At 34.0% G+C, this 15399-nt stretch overlaps 1 protein-coding gene across 1 annotated transcript; it reads right to left on the bottom strand.

Moving 5' to 3' along the window:
* Nucleotides 1-7080: 7080 nt before the first annotated feature.
* LOC142344717 (uncharacterized) lies at nucleotides 7081-13432 on the bottom strand. Its single transcript, XM_075396591.1, has 4 exons — nucleotides 12478-13432; nucleotides 11871-12014; nucleotides 10805-11070; nucleotides 7081-8349 (listed from the first exon to the last, which is right to left on the bottom strand). Exons 1-4 carry the CDS (start codon nucleotides 12959-12961, stop codon nucleotides 7642-7644), a joined length of 1602 nt encoding a protein of 533 aa, XP_075252706.1. The 5' UTR covers nucleotides 12962-13432; the 3' UTR covers nucleotides 7081-7641.
* Nucleotides 13433-15399: the final 1967 nt, after the last annotated feature.

Genomic DNA, 15399 nt, shown 5'->3' with positions numbered 1-15399 from the left:
CTTTCAATTTCATGTTTGAATTCACCTGGTATTTTAATATTCTTTTTGATAGGTGTATCTAAATTACTTAAATCCATGTATTCAAAACTAACATTACCCTCAGTAAAACTTAATACAAAACCATCAGTATCCATATAATGGAGTTGAAGATCTTTAAGTGATGGTTGTAATACATTATAAAAGAATTCATACATGTGGAGTTTATTGAGTTCTAGTACAGTTGAGCCTAAGTATTTTGGTTTATCATATTGCATAATTATCATTACTAATTACACCTTTACATGTTGGTTTACTCGCAGCTTTAAGTATTTTATGACCATCTGTTAGAAATTTAGCTTCTAAATACTTTAATGGATTCTCAAAATTTTTTCTAAATTTTTTTTTATCCCCAAACTCAGCTAGAATTGTCCTACTAGTTTTAAAAGTTACCATTTTATCTTCTAATTTTTGCATTCTACATTCTTCTACAGTTTTTTCATCGTTATTCATTAATGAATTATAATAGTATTCATGTTTACCATTGTTTTCTTTCTTTAATCTTTTCTCTTTTGCAGTACCATTCCTAAAACTATAGGTCTTTGGTTTTAGTACTACGAATTTTTATCTCTCTTTACTTCCAAATTCTTGTTTGAATTCACCTGGTACTTTAATATTCTTTTTGATAGGTGTATCTAAATAACTTAAATCCTTGTATTCAAAACCAACATTACACTCAGTAAAACTTAATGCAAAACCATCAGTATCCATATAATGAAGTTGAACATCTTTAAGTGATGGTTGTAATACATTATAAAAGAATTTATACAAGTGGAGTTTACTGAGTTGCAGTAGAGTTCAGCCTAAGTTTATTGGTTTATCATATTGCATAATTATCATTACTAATTACACCTTTACATGTTGGTTTACTCGCAGCTTTAAGTATTTTATGACCATCTGTTAGAATTTTAGCTTCTAAATACTTTAATGGATTCTCAAAACTTTTTTCTAAATTTTTTTTTATCCCCAAACTCAGCTAGACTAGTCCTACTAGTTTTAAAATTTACCATTTTATCTTCTACTTTTTGTATTCTACATTCTTCTACAGTTTTTTCATCGTTATTCATTAATGAATTATAATAGTGTTCATGTTTACCATTGTTTTCTTTCTTTAATTTTTTCTCTTTTGCAGTACCATTCCTAAAACTATAGGTCTTTGGTTTTAGTACTACAAATTTTTATCTCTCTTTACTTCCAAATTCTTGTTTGAATTCACCTGGTACTTCAATATTCTTTTTGATAGGTGTATCTAAATAACTTAAATCTTTGTATTCAAAACTCACATTACACTCAGTAAAACTTATTGCAAAACCATCAGTATCCATATAATGAAGTGGAAGATTTTCAAGTGATGGTTGTAATACATTATAAAAGAATTTATACATGTGGAGTTTACTAAGTTGCAGTAGAGTTCAGCCTAAGTTTATTGGCTTATCATATTGCATAATTATCATATCTAATTACATCTTTACATGTTGGTTTACTCGCAGCTTTAAGTAATTTATGAGCATCTGTTAGAATTTTAGCTTCTAAGTACTTTATTTGATTTGCAAAACTTTTACCAAATAGAGAACTATTCATTAATTTGAATCTATCTTTCTCAGCCTCAGTTTTATCTTCAGTTCTCATCTTAGTATTAAGTTCAATATAATCTTCAATAATATAGTCTTGTTTGAATTCAATAATACTATGAATTTTAGTAACCTTAATACCCATCTTAAAGGCAAACTTATACATTCTATAGTTTATTGGATATTCATATTTATCGTTTTGATCTAATATTAGTTTCTTACTTTTTATAGAATTTTGGGGGAGCTTTCTTTATAACCTAATTCAAAATTTTCTACTTTTCCTCTAAGAGGCAAAAGTTGGAAGTTACTAGTTTTATTTTTACTTTCACTTGTACATTATAAATCACAGATATCACAATAGCCATAAACACTATCATCATCAGTGTTTAACACCTCGTCCAAAGTTATGTCAGTGCAGCTAATGTCTTTATATTGCAGTTTTTGCATAACCATATAAGTTATTGGCGTCAATATACCATATTGTCCTGTTGATATTATTAACGCATCTGTCACCCATACCACCGCATGTACCACCTCTTATAACACTAATGAAATCTTTTGGCCTTTTTTTATCTTGTATTGTATCTAATTCAAATGTACTTAGTTTTAGGAAGCAATCAAAACTATAACCAGTTACACTGATATAATGCAGAGGATTGAGCTTATATGTATTCATGTTTAACTTAACAACTGAATTAAAACAGTTTAATTTTTAATTATTGAAACATTATTCTCCATATTTCCTAGTGTTGATTCTTCACTAGTTTTCTTACTATTAATTTTATTAAACTCATCAACTTCAGCTTGGAGTAGTAACTTACTTGTTTGTGATGATCTAAAGTCTTCTATTGATAGATTACCTAATTTATTATCATAGCTATTTTCATTTTTAAAGTATTCATTAGGATATAACGTTTTACTTTCAATACCAGAGACAGTATCCATTTTATCAAGAGAAGGTGTCATGAAACTGTAACTATCTATAAACTTTAGTATACCTACTCCAAACATTCTAGCTTTACCATTAGTACTAGGTAATACATCTACTCTTCTTTTAGCCCCATTCTGTTTAAAAAGCTCATTAATTAATGGTTTGAAGTCATAACCTTTACCATTTTGATAAACAGCAGGAATGAAATTTTGTTGTCTATATTTTAAATTACAAATATTAAATTTAGAACCTCTATATTTACCTGTTTCATCACAGTGATCTCTAATTTTATTCACACATGACTTACGACATTTATGGCAAGTGTTATTGGCTTCACAATATAATTGATTTTCTTTTTTAAACATCATTGTTTTGTTTAACTTAACACTATGCTTTGTTTCTAATTCTATTAATCATTAATACAGTCTCAGCCTAAATATGATTCATAATTACAATGAAAACTAAATCCAATAGCAATTGGCATCTGTTCAAATATTTTATATGTGTTATCACCGATCTTTTCATTGTGGCTTTTCACATAACATTCAATATCACTATAGATAATATTCTTCACTTCTTGTTGTTTGTGATGGTTCTGGAATTTGATTTGTTTCAATTTAGGCACACAAACTTTGGTTTGACTTGTAATCAACGTTCATGAGTTTCATACTTATGTTTAGAGTCAAACCAAAAAGTAAAATTATCACGAAACCAAAACCTTGAAAGTTTAGTACTAAGTCTTTCTAATAAAACTTCTGAGATCTTAATTAAATCACAGTGTTCATCCCAGACTAATGTTTTTATAATCTTATGATCTTTGACAAAGTCTGAGCATTTCTCTAATAGTTCTACTTTTGAGCTATCTTCGGTTGAAGGCCGGTAAAATCATATATTAATATTATATTTATTCTGATTTCTTGTTAAATAATCACATACATATTCATAATCTTCTCAGTTTTCAACTAGATTATTAATATTTTTTATTTTCCCTAATTGCATGATCAGTTACAGGATAAAACGCAGCTTTAATACATAGACGAAGACCATTAAATTTATTACTTCTAATATGTAATATAGCTTTTGTTTTACTTCTTAAACCGGATGGTAGTTCAGTAAAAGATCCTAGTGATGGTTTAGTTCTTTCTATACTTATTTGTATATCTCTTACACCAATGAACTCATAGTCATAGCCAAGACCTTCATATGCTTCTCTAGATTAAATAAGCCATTGATTTAGATCTAGTCGATGATCTTTAGTCATATAATCTTCTGTTCTACAATTCTCCTTAATAATCTTTTCCTCCTCGGACTCTCTCTTTTTAAACTTGTTACAACAGACCCAACATGGTACTTCAGCATTGCGCTCGGTAGTGTCTTTGGGATTGGAATGTAATCAATTTCATCTGGATCATTTACCCTCTACATAGTTTCAACTGAGGTTTCAGTTTTAGTTTTAAGTGGTTCAAGCACCCTCTCCATAGTTTCATCTTCCACCTCATCCTCATACTCCTTTCTCACTCTGTTTAAGTGTTGATCACTTATATTGTGTTTGATAAATTGTTTCCTTGTTTCAGAGGCCAAATCACAAATATAACAAAAATTTACGTTTTCTAATTTAGACATCATTATTTTTTAAGGACAAAAACTCTTTTTTGAAAATATAAAAATTAAAAAATTATACATCTATAAAATGTGATAGTTGTAAAGATAAATCGGGGAGAAAATGTTGTGATAAATATTTAGATAGCTTATTTAAATGTTATATCTGTAGAGGTTACTTTAAGAATAGAGATTATGTTAATCATATAAATATGCATTATAATGATCCAAATCTATACATAACTTGTATAATGTGCAATGTAAATCAACATATCAGTGGATTTAGATTTAAAAATTCCAAGTGTAGATTATGTATTTATCTACATAAATATAGATATACACATACCAAAAATAGAATAAAGGAATATGCTGGAAGAATTAACACAAAAATACAGAGTTAAGCTGGTATTTTATTGCACTAAGTGAGACAAGAAATGATTGTTTTTAATTGTATAAGAATGGGAATATAGAGTAATGTGTATATGTAGTAGTGGATATATCCAATACTGTAGTAGTGGATAGAAGGGGTATGCAATCAAGCACGAATATCTCTTTGACGTTTCTGATATATCCAGTTCTGTAGTAGTGGATAAAGGGGGTCCCCAATTGAGCACGAATACACGTTAGTGTTGAGTGATTTGTTGGGGACCCCCCTTTATCCACTACTTATACCGAATACAAAAGTGACCAGAAATTTAACAGGCACAAGGCATCTCCAGCGGTAAACATGTACGAATTCTTCGTTCAGCAACAACATTTGTTGACAGAAACGAGAAAAGCTTCGAGTACGTACAAACGAACACTTATTTTTTTGGAACACAATACAATTAGATGGCGGAACCTATTCCTTAGATCTCCAAACAAGGTAAGGGTTCTTGCTGCCTCGCAAATTTTGAAAAAAAATTAAACAACACTTTTTAACAAGAAAAAGCTCCTGTACATAAATCAAAGTTTGCTAACAATTTCTATAAAGAATAGGAGCGGTAGGTACTGTAATTGTCAGCAGTCGTCTCAATCCTAATTGTAAAATTTTGAGCACTTTTGAAGCATCAGTAACAAAAGCAGATGATTTTTTGGAAAAATTTGGTTAAACGAGTCCAAAATTTGACACGAATGTCGTTAGAAACTTGCTTGAAGACCATTAAAAAAATCCGTCTAGTGCATGTTGAGAGAGAGCTAAAAACGTAATGAATCGTTGCTAGGAAACTGATTGGAATTCAAAGTGTCGTAGTTATTGATTGATATTTGTGGCTCTTGTTGAAAATTCGAGGTGTACGACGGAGTTTTTTGGTACCATAGAGGATATACGTGTTTTTGTGCCCAATTTTATTTGCAATTGGTCATTGGATGGTATCATTGAACATTTGAATTTTTGTACCCTAATCATTTGACATTTTTGCTCGTACTACTGTGCTGTCCTACAATTAACTCTATAAATTAACTAATAATTTCTGCAGCAAGAAAAAAACAATTGCGGTATGAAGTAAAACCACGCAAATTCACTTTAATAGTTTTTATATTTTCTTTATAAAATGTTTTTTGAACATAATTGAAAAGTATCCATTTAATAATGCACAGTTGAAATCCTGATTACTTAATACTTTCTTGCAGTTGTGTTAACCTTATGCTTGACCAGTGTCTGCTCTGAGTCGATGACAAATAGTTGCCTGGAAAACCAAACACAGTTGAAATCCAAAAACTGTAAAGAATGTATCTATACTATTTTGATACCAGACTGTGAAATATTGTGATAATACTGATTAAATAATACTCGAAGAGTTACAAGAATGCGCAGATAATTCACACATCCTTGTTTGCATTGCGCAGTGATATTGAATTATAACTTACTAACAACTATGTAACATGTTTCTTGTATTAAACATAGACCCCGCTGAAGTCCCCCCTCCCCCACCCCAACATCCGTCCGCCCGCCCGTGTAGCCTCGAGATGTCCGTCAACTCAAAGTGTGCGCTGTTGTTGATTTAAGACAACAAAAGAATTCTTCAAAAACAAACATTTGAGCACACTTTCTATTAATTTTTCTTCATGACCATTATCAACGTGATTACGTGCGTTTTGCTCGAACTGACATTAGCGGTTAATGAATTAATCATAAATTGAGTTATAAGTCTTTTTTAAAATAACTAAACGTCAACTTGAAAAGACTTTGGATCACGAAAATGTATCATACATGAAACGGTGCGCTGTGCAAAAATCAAACCGAATCATGAATAAAAAGAAACGCTTTGGTCACCATTATAAATTATGAACCTAAAAATCAGTACAGCGCTAGTTTCAAAAACTGACAGAGGAAAACTTTGGGAAAAGTTCGTTTTTGTTTTGACAAACTGTTTTTTGATTTAATCATAACTGGTTTTCGGTAAATTTTCACGTCGGCTTGTGAAGCGAAAATACTGCGTTTCATATTCGAAAATATTATAAAAACATAAAACTTGTACGCCTGATATGAATTTTTAGTAATAATCCGATGTTATAATCTCTTGTAATATTACACCACTGACTAGCTCACGCTAAAATCATAACTTATAATAACTTATGCCTCACTGAAGGTACAGTAAAGATAACTTGTTCAATTTTTTGGCAAATGTTTCTAGAATTGACGAAACTCGGCTCATTAAAATGATAGATAATGAGTTTAAACGCAGAGCTTCGTCTCCAAAAAGTCGCGAGTTTATTTAAGCAAGTTAGTTCACATATTAGTGAAAAACTGACGACCATTTAGTTTATGAACACAACTTTGTTCTCGTTTTGAGCAATTTTTGTTCATTTTACCTCTTTTGTGTTTGATAATTTGTTATAACTAGTTTTAAAACATAGCTTATGCTTCAGAAATTGCCAGCTAAGTATTTTTTGTTAAGTTTGAGAAATGATTTTTAAACGGTTTCTTTCAAAGTTTAAATGATCCTTTTGATTTGAAAATGATAGTCGATTAACAATTTAATTAAGTAAGGCACAATGTAATGAATAGAAGGCAGCAGAATTACCATGAAACTTATTCAATAGAGAGGCTTAAAAGGTATACTTATACTGCAATTACAGGTAACAATAACATCAGCTCAATAACAATAAATTGGCCCAAGTAATAAAACCGGCACTAAAAACAACAAATTTAGCCTCTGATTAAGTTAACGTTAGCTCGGAACTGCGAAAAATATACTTCAAAATTATACCAAAAATTGTCTGCAAAAATAATAATCCGGTTCAGTAGAAAACGATTAATATTATTAACTTATTTGACTACAAGGTAGTTCTGGTGATCAAAATTGATCGGAAAAGCTAAGTCATCTAAATACTGTACAAAATATTCCAAAGTTCATCTAGAAAGAACGCTTTTAGAGTTCAAAAGGTCAAAAAGTTTCATCAAAACGGAATTTTGGTCACGTGTTCATACTTCTGTCTGTATACATATATGATGTCTGTGTTCCATGGAGTCACTCGTCTACGAAAAGGTTGCGTAATCATGAAGTAATAGTTACGTCATAATCACTGCGAAATGCTGTGACTTAGATGCGCGGGTAGCCCGGACTTTGGGTGCGAGTACCAATCATGATGCGCGGCTGGGTTCAAGGTCATAACGGGTACATGGGGCCGAATGCCCAACGGGTTAGAATGCATGGACCCTTGAGTCATGTCTAAACCCGTTGGCATCTCGACTTTGATATTTGGAGGAGCGGTCGGGTCCATATTCGCAGCTCTTGAATTGGCAATCATCTCGGCGATGTTGGAGCTGTCAAGGTACCCACCCATCGGGTTCTGAGGTACAGTCGGAGGCACTGAATTGTTCGGAACAGACGGAATCTGTGACACTGGGTTTCCAGGGTTTGAACCTGGATGACTCATGGTCATGTTCCAAGGACTTTGAACAGAAATTGGATGTCCGATAGTGGGAGGTACGTGAGGCATCGGTTGTCCAGGAGTAGCAGGGTTTGCTAAGGTTACATTGGGTGTCATGTGATTGGTTGCAACTTGATGAAGTGGATTTGTAGTGGCATTGATGATGTCATTTGAGCCCTGGTTCTGGTCTATGTTGAGGTCTCCTCCAGTTTGGTCAAGCTCATCGTCGCAATCCTCGTCTTTGATAACGTCTTCGGGCGACATTGCAGCTGGGTCGAAATTGGCATCTTGACCTCCGGGGTTGCCCTTCATCAGTTTCTTCATTTTGGATCGCTTGTTTTGGAACCAGATTTTCACCTGGAACAACAAATTAATTTCTTTATTTCAATCCCGTAGAAAAAACTTGGAGGAATAGTTAAAACCAAAAATTAGGCAAAGACCAGAGCCGTTTTTCGCCCTCATTTTTTATATAAGTGCTTAATAACTGTAACTTAATTTACACGATTTTCGATAGAAATAAAACGTTTCCTTAAAAATTCACACAATTTGTTTTTGGAAAACAAGCTGTTCGACCATAGTTTGAAATCAGTCTTAATTTGATACAATAAATATCGTCGTATCTATGTAAACAATAAACAAGAACGCATCCTTTTATGGGCATAAATAATTCATCTTCATTTAAAATTTCATCTTGATGACCTAAATCGAGGCATCGCATATGTCGAATTCACCTGATTCATAACCACTTTACAAACAACCTTAAGTGCAGTTACATCTATCATCTATAGACCCTTCCAAAAGAAATTAACCACAAAAACCAAAATTTACTTCGCATAAAAACAAGCAAAATTTCCTTTTCTTCCTTTGCGTTCAACGCACGCCTTTCCTTTAACAATAAAACGTGGGCGGTTGAAATAAGCGCGCAAATTAAATTTAAAATCCCACTTTTTTGTTTATTTTTCCTTCTCCCTAAAAACCGGGAGCTGGAAAAACAACCCGGCACCGGCCAGTCTAAGCCAGAATTTAGAGCAACAATAGCCTGTGTTGAAATGAGGGGAGTAAATTATACTGTTGGCGTGCCTTTCTATTATAAACTGGCGTAACATTTTGGAGATAAATTTTGCCCTAATCCCCCAAAGTTTTCCCGGATGTTATTGTTCCAAAAAGATGCTAAGGATAATTGTTGATTTGGTTTTAAAGGGAAGTTAAGAAAACAGACCTATTAGCATACCTGTGCAGAGGATAATTACCTTTACTTTTTAGGAGAGCTAACAAGTCCTAAATTGTGTAAAGGAATTTTCTATCCAAAATTTCCGTATTTTTACATCTATTTTTTCAAATAATTGGAATGCTAGCACAAAAAGATTTTTAAAGTTAAGTATTTCTTAAACTGAACCTAACACAAAGTGCTTAAGATTTCAAACCTACCAAAAATAAACTATCTATTTCTTTAAGTTCGGTGGCTATTTAGTGAATAGATGATACTGATTAACCAATAAATAGTCGCCAAAATTTAATTTTAATCGTAGGTTTCAAGAGCTTAGATGTTTTTGTCAAACTTCATGTTGTCAATTTTGTAACATGTCAATTTTGTTCATTTTCGAAAAAGAGCGAACTGAACAAATACTCAAAAACGTAAAAGCTAGCTGAAAACTTTCACAGGCAGATTTTTGAATGAGAAAAACATTTTTTGGAAACGACTTTTAGTTTAGTGTGGCTAGCTTGTCAGCTTGAAATCCAGCTGTTTTAACCTGCGTCTTTCTTACGTTCGTCGCTCATTTTATCATATGACGTAATATGTCATGTGTCAATCAACCAATTAATCTCAAAGACATACTACTATTTTCTCCTAAATTTTTCACTTGACGCCGGGGGGGGGGGTGTTGAATTGTTCACTTGAGACTTGTACAAGACTCGAAATCTTCAAAACTGATCAGATGTATCACATTCTTTACAAGTAGCTTAGTTATAGAATAGTTCGGCCTATTAATCACTTTTGGTGCTTGTGGTTAATAACATGGACCCTTACAGATCTAAGTGTGCTCTATATTGGACATTGTTTTTGTTTGCAAACAAGCTGAAAGCGGGAAATCGCCGTGTCATCTTAAACAAACATTCATCTCTGTTTGTGCTGAAGTTTGATGATTTATTCGGGTGTTATATTTATTAGCCACTAATTAAACTGGGCAAATACTACCTCGTTCTACTATAACAAGATACAACACCGTACTCAAAACCCACTTGAAACGGGCATTTGTTCAGCTCGGTGGCGATTGATCCAGGCCCCATTTTTGGGCTACCCGTTTTGTGGAGAGTTGAAAAGAAAACAACAATGGTAAACATCAAACAACAATAGAGTCCGGGTCGGCTGTGCTAGCCGAAATCAAAGCGAGCCGAAAGAGGAGTGCTCTTAGAGAACCGACGCAAGTTGGCAAATATGAGAAAGCTTTAAGAAGTGTTCGGCGTTACGTAATAGAAATGAGATCAATTGTGTAATATTTCAACACTGTTACTTGAGAGTAATAACAATTTCTTTAACTAATAATGGGTCCGGCAATGGTTTATACCGAATTTTTTTACACTCAAAACATCACATGTTTTTTATAACGAAAACAAAGTTACCTTCTTTCTATATCGCTTTTATAACCTCTGTGATTATAGATGCCAGCGCTCCCCTTTTAACTCTAAAAAGGTATAAGAGGTGAGGGGGAGGGGGTTAACTTGCAAGACAAAAGAAAAATATTAACATAAAAATTGCGAAATTGAAACTGCAAATAGCCCCGGTTGTTTATGAAGTGATTTGTTTTCTTACCTGAGTTTGGGTAAGGCCGAGAGCGGCTGCCAACTCCGCTCTCTCTGGCAATGCAAGGTATTGGGTTCTCTGGAACCTCCTGGTCAACTGCTGGATCTGGACTGTCGAGTAGATTGTCCGGGGCTTCCTCAGTTTCTTGCCCCCCTTCACAGACAGGATTGACAGGTTGCTATTGGGGGCTACGGAGGAGGGGTTGTTGGGGTTGCCATTGCCCCCTCCCGGGGTGGTGCCGTTCTTGGGCGATTCGCCGTCAATGTCTTTTTCACCTGATATTAAACATTATGTTTACTAAATGTTTTCAGCAATACCTCTTTTGTTAACTTTATTGTATAAATCAACCCCCCTGTAAGGCAAAATGGATCTACATACATTATGTTAAAACATACACAAATGGGGCTAATTTACTGGGGGCGCTAGCGGAAAAGATCCGGCAAAATACAATTTTGAAAATCCGAAATCAAGAAATTGATTATATATTAAAAACCTGAAAATCATTCAATTAATACCAGCAATAACTTGCTCGATTGAATATCACAGCCAAATTGTAATGTCAAAACTTGAATCCAACGAAATCATTATAATAAGTTAATCCATTATCTAATAATTGACCTCCTACAAAACCAGACGCAGTACCGATTGCTAATTAAGCTGCTAGTTAACACCAAGACTGAATATGTTGTATTCTTGGTATATCTCAACAGATATGGGCCGGGTTGAGTGGGTTCGCTGTGAACTGACGAGGTCCAGAACAATGTTAGAATTGCCTAGACTTTGTAGCATAGGGACAGAGGGTGGCTCTTAGGTCAATTCACAAGCCAGAGCGGTACGGTCAAGCCAGGGCACAAAACTTCTCAAAGAGGGGAAAGGGTTATTCACAAAAGCGTGTAAAAAATCAAGATAATATAATAATTACAGATGCGATTAAAAAATTATCAAAAACTGTTTTAGGTGCAAGAACAACAATGACAAGATATCTCATTTCATGACATCACAAGCATCAAATTGCAAAACATTTCGTTTTTTTTTCTATCTAAAATCACGCAATCGAGCAGAGGAAGTTCTGTACCTGACAGTGCTCCGTCCCCTCTCGGACTTGGGTCTGTGATTTGAGAGTTAGGAGGAGGGGATCCATATCCCAGAGCAGCTCCCCCTCTAGATGCCAGATTTGCCTGTCCAAATGCACCAGCCGCTGTTCCGGTATAAGGGTTGCCTAGAATGAATGCAATTATAAGCACATTTATGTAGATATTCTAGTCTTCATCTGGCAGAATCTATGTCAAAACTATTTTTAAAAGGACTATCAGAGATAGCAATCAGTAGAAAGGTTTTTTTTTACCAAACAACATGGAACTTCAAATGTATTATTCAAGGTGCAAAATATTAAAATACAAATTTAAATACTGCTGATGAAATTTACGGATAATGATTTGATTCAGATTGTCAAAAAGTTCCATAGCCCATTTAAGTTGTGACGTGAAAATGGGGTTGGTTACTTCAAGATTTCTGGCAAGTTCAAGTGACGTTTAAATTTTAATAATGATCATTATCAAAATTGAAATACACGGCGTTGTATATTTTTTAATACTTACCTCCAATTTTCTGTAAATCATATACAACTATCGTGGTCTATCCAAAAAAGGAGCAAACATTTAATTTTCGTTAAAATAGCAAACCTTGCGGACTTCCTGGTTGTTGTTGGTACATATGCGAGGCCAGATACCCTGGAAAGCCAGCTGCAGCTGCAGCGTGTGCGTGAGACCTGTAGTGATGTTGCAGAAATGCCGGATCCTGATTGGCCACTGCCATGGCGTAGCTCATCACCGGGTTCCCATGGGCACCATGAAATGGGTTCTGGGCATGTTGCGGGTTTCCGGGATGTCCAGAAGCTGCGGCCATTTGCATGTAGGGGTTTGGGGCAAACCCAGCTGCTGGGTTTGCGTGGGACGGGTGATGTTGGATAGTCGAGGCTTGATGATGCTGTCCGGTCAACCCGGCGATTCCATAAGGAAAAGCGCCCGCTGTTTGGGGAAAGTCTGGGTGGTGGTAGGGGAACCCGGGAGGAGTTTTGCCCATTAGAAGGTCATTGGCAGATTCGCCCCTTAGGTGTGGCTCTCGATTTGAAGGTGATAGTTGAGAATGGTTAATTATGTTTTGCATATTTCTGGTTATTATAACTAATTACTGATTGATAACTGATAACCAGCAGTGGTTATTACAATAAGTAATAACAGCCCTGATTGTAAAACAAGGTGGTCAATCTGCGAATAATATGATGAAAATTATCCTTAAGTTGATAATTAGAATCAAATTTACCGATACTTTATTACGAAAATGTCTTTTTAACAATGTGAAATTAAATCGGAACAAGACAATGATATAATGAAAAGATTGTTTAAGAGATGAGCAATTTTATGCTGGTTTAAGCAACGTAGTGGCTTTTTAATAGTCTTTAAAACTCGACACGTGAGCTAGTTATGATTAATGAACAGATAGAACAAGTTATATAGTTTGACTTTAGTCGATATTTAGCCAAAAAGGTACAATTTATGTAAACGCGATGCGTGTATTAAGTGGATGAAAAAATAGTTAAAATGCTTTTTGAAAATAATCATCTATTATTTACTGTTCATATTTGCTCTCATATCAGGTTGGCGGTTAACATGATTTGACGTGCTCACAGCGAGAGATCTGATTGGCCAATTCTTATACAGCCAAAAGATTGCACTCAATTTACGGGTAATTTCTGGTACAGACCAGAAACAACTTTTATTACCACAGATTTTAAAATTGCACAAGTATTGAGTGACTTTTTCCTAACGAAACACTAAATGTACTAATAATTTAGGACTCTAAATAAATAAGAATTCCAAATTTTAGGCTCCGTTTTCTTAATTGGGGATAATTGGACAAACAATTAAAATGATACCAAAATCAGAATGAAACGTCCAGAATTGCTTGTAAATCAATTATGATGCTAATTTTAAGCTTGAAAGGATTAAAATGGAAACATTTCTACCATAATTGAAAAATTATCAAAACATAGATTAAGTCAATCTGCACTTATTGTTATTAATTCTAGGTTAAATCCAAGTTAATAAGAAAAAAATAACAATTTTAACCGTTGCCACGACCGAATCAATAAATCTTGACACGTTATTTACTTTTTTATCTACCAAAGAAAACAAAATTCTAAAAAAGGACTTCTTAACATAATCATGTGTTAGGAACATACCCAATACAACAAAACTTGACCTCTGTCATCGCCTTCTCCAACCATATCCCTCCCCCTCCTCCTCACCGCCTCCCCCATCCTTACCTCCCCCATGGGCAGCAGAAAAACTCATGAGTGCATGTCGTGCGTAGTTTTTTCAAAGTCTACTTTTTTGGAATTTTTTCATCTAGTTAGAAGAAAAAGTTCTGAGCAAAAGAAATGTTAGTTTTCAATAATAGCTCGGTAATAAAATATAGCTCACTAGTTTTAAGAATACCAGCAGCAGCGACTACAATTTGTCTTTAGTTCAAAGTTTCACAAACTGTGTAAACCTAGAGAAAATCCCAAAATTTTTCCCGTACCATCAGTTGCATTAGTTAATGCCAAAAACAGTTCCCAAGGACGATTTTTGAGGAAAAATTGTTCTGGGAAATACCCGAATTAAATTAGCACATTACTATCAGATTTTTTAATATGAAATTTCAACAATGTTACGAGAGATCGTAAATTGTTGTGATATTGTAGTTTAGAAACGGACAAAGCCAGGTTTTGCGCTGTCATTAAAGTTTCACAGCATTCGACTGATTTTATATATTATTGCATAGGTTTACTTGTCACAAAAAAGTTTGTTCATAGAGGAAGACCGTACACTATCTATCAGGAAAATAATCGGCTCTTTTCTGTTATTACCCTAGTGTTATATAGCCAGTCTATTTGCACCCCCCAATTCTGTATTTTTTTGGTTCTTAGAGATTTATTTTAGTCCCTTATTTAGAAATTGCCGGTACCGGTGGACAAATGGATGGATTTTTGTTTCCGGTTGTCAAAAAATTTTTTGCCATAAAACTATTCCTGTGAAAGAAAAGCAAAAAAATGTTAAAAACACGCATTATTCTTTGCCTGCTTACATTATAAGCAAAATTCTATTACCATATACGTCTTAAGTTCAAAACTTCGTTGCATAATTAAATTCCAAATACCGTTTGTAGATAACTATATATGTAAGTGTATGAAATGCAACCAATATGCTATAACAGGTATAAGTGGGGGGCGGGGGTGCAAATGGACGTGGGGGGGGGGGGGCAATAACAGAAAAGAGCCAAAAAATCTTTTCCCCCTTAAGGTTTTCCCCCTTAAAACGGAGAACTAAATTACATTTCTCATGACTCCTTTTGATGGAAACAGAATAATTCAAAAACTTGTTGCATTACATTCTTTCAAAGTTTTTTCTCACTTATCTTTTACAAACACTACGTAACTACATCGGATTGTTTTGCTACATGTTAACAATGACCAAAATTAGCGTTCAATGAAGAAATATATTCAAAGAACGCATGTTAAAAGTCAATTTTTTATATTTAAGCAACAAAAACCAATTTTGATC

Source organism: Convolutriloba macropyga, chromosome 8, assembly GCF_964194025.1.
Source record: "Convolutriloba macropyga chromosome 8, txConMacr16.3, whole genome shotgun sequence".
Taxonomy (NCBI): Eukaryota; Metazoa; Xenacoelomorpha; order Acoela; family Convolutidae; genus Convolutriloba; species Convolutriloba macropyga.
The sequence above is the reverse complement of the archived record's forward strand: the minus strand, read 5'-3'. Positions and strand labels throughout refer to the sequence as shown.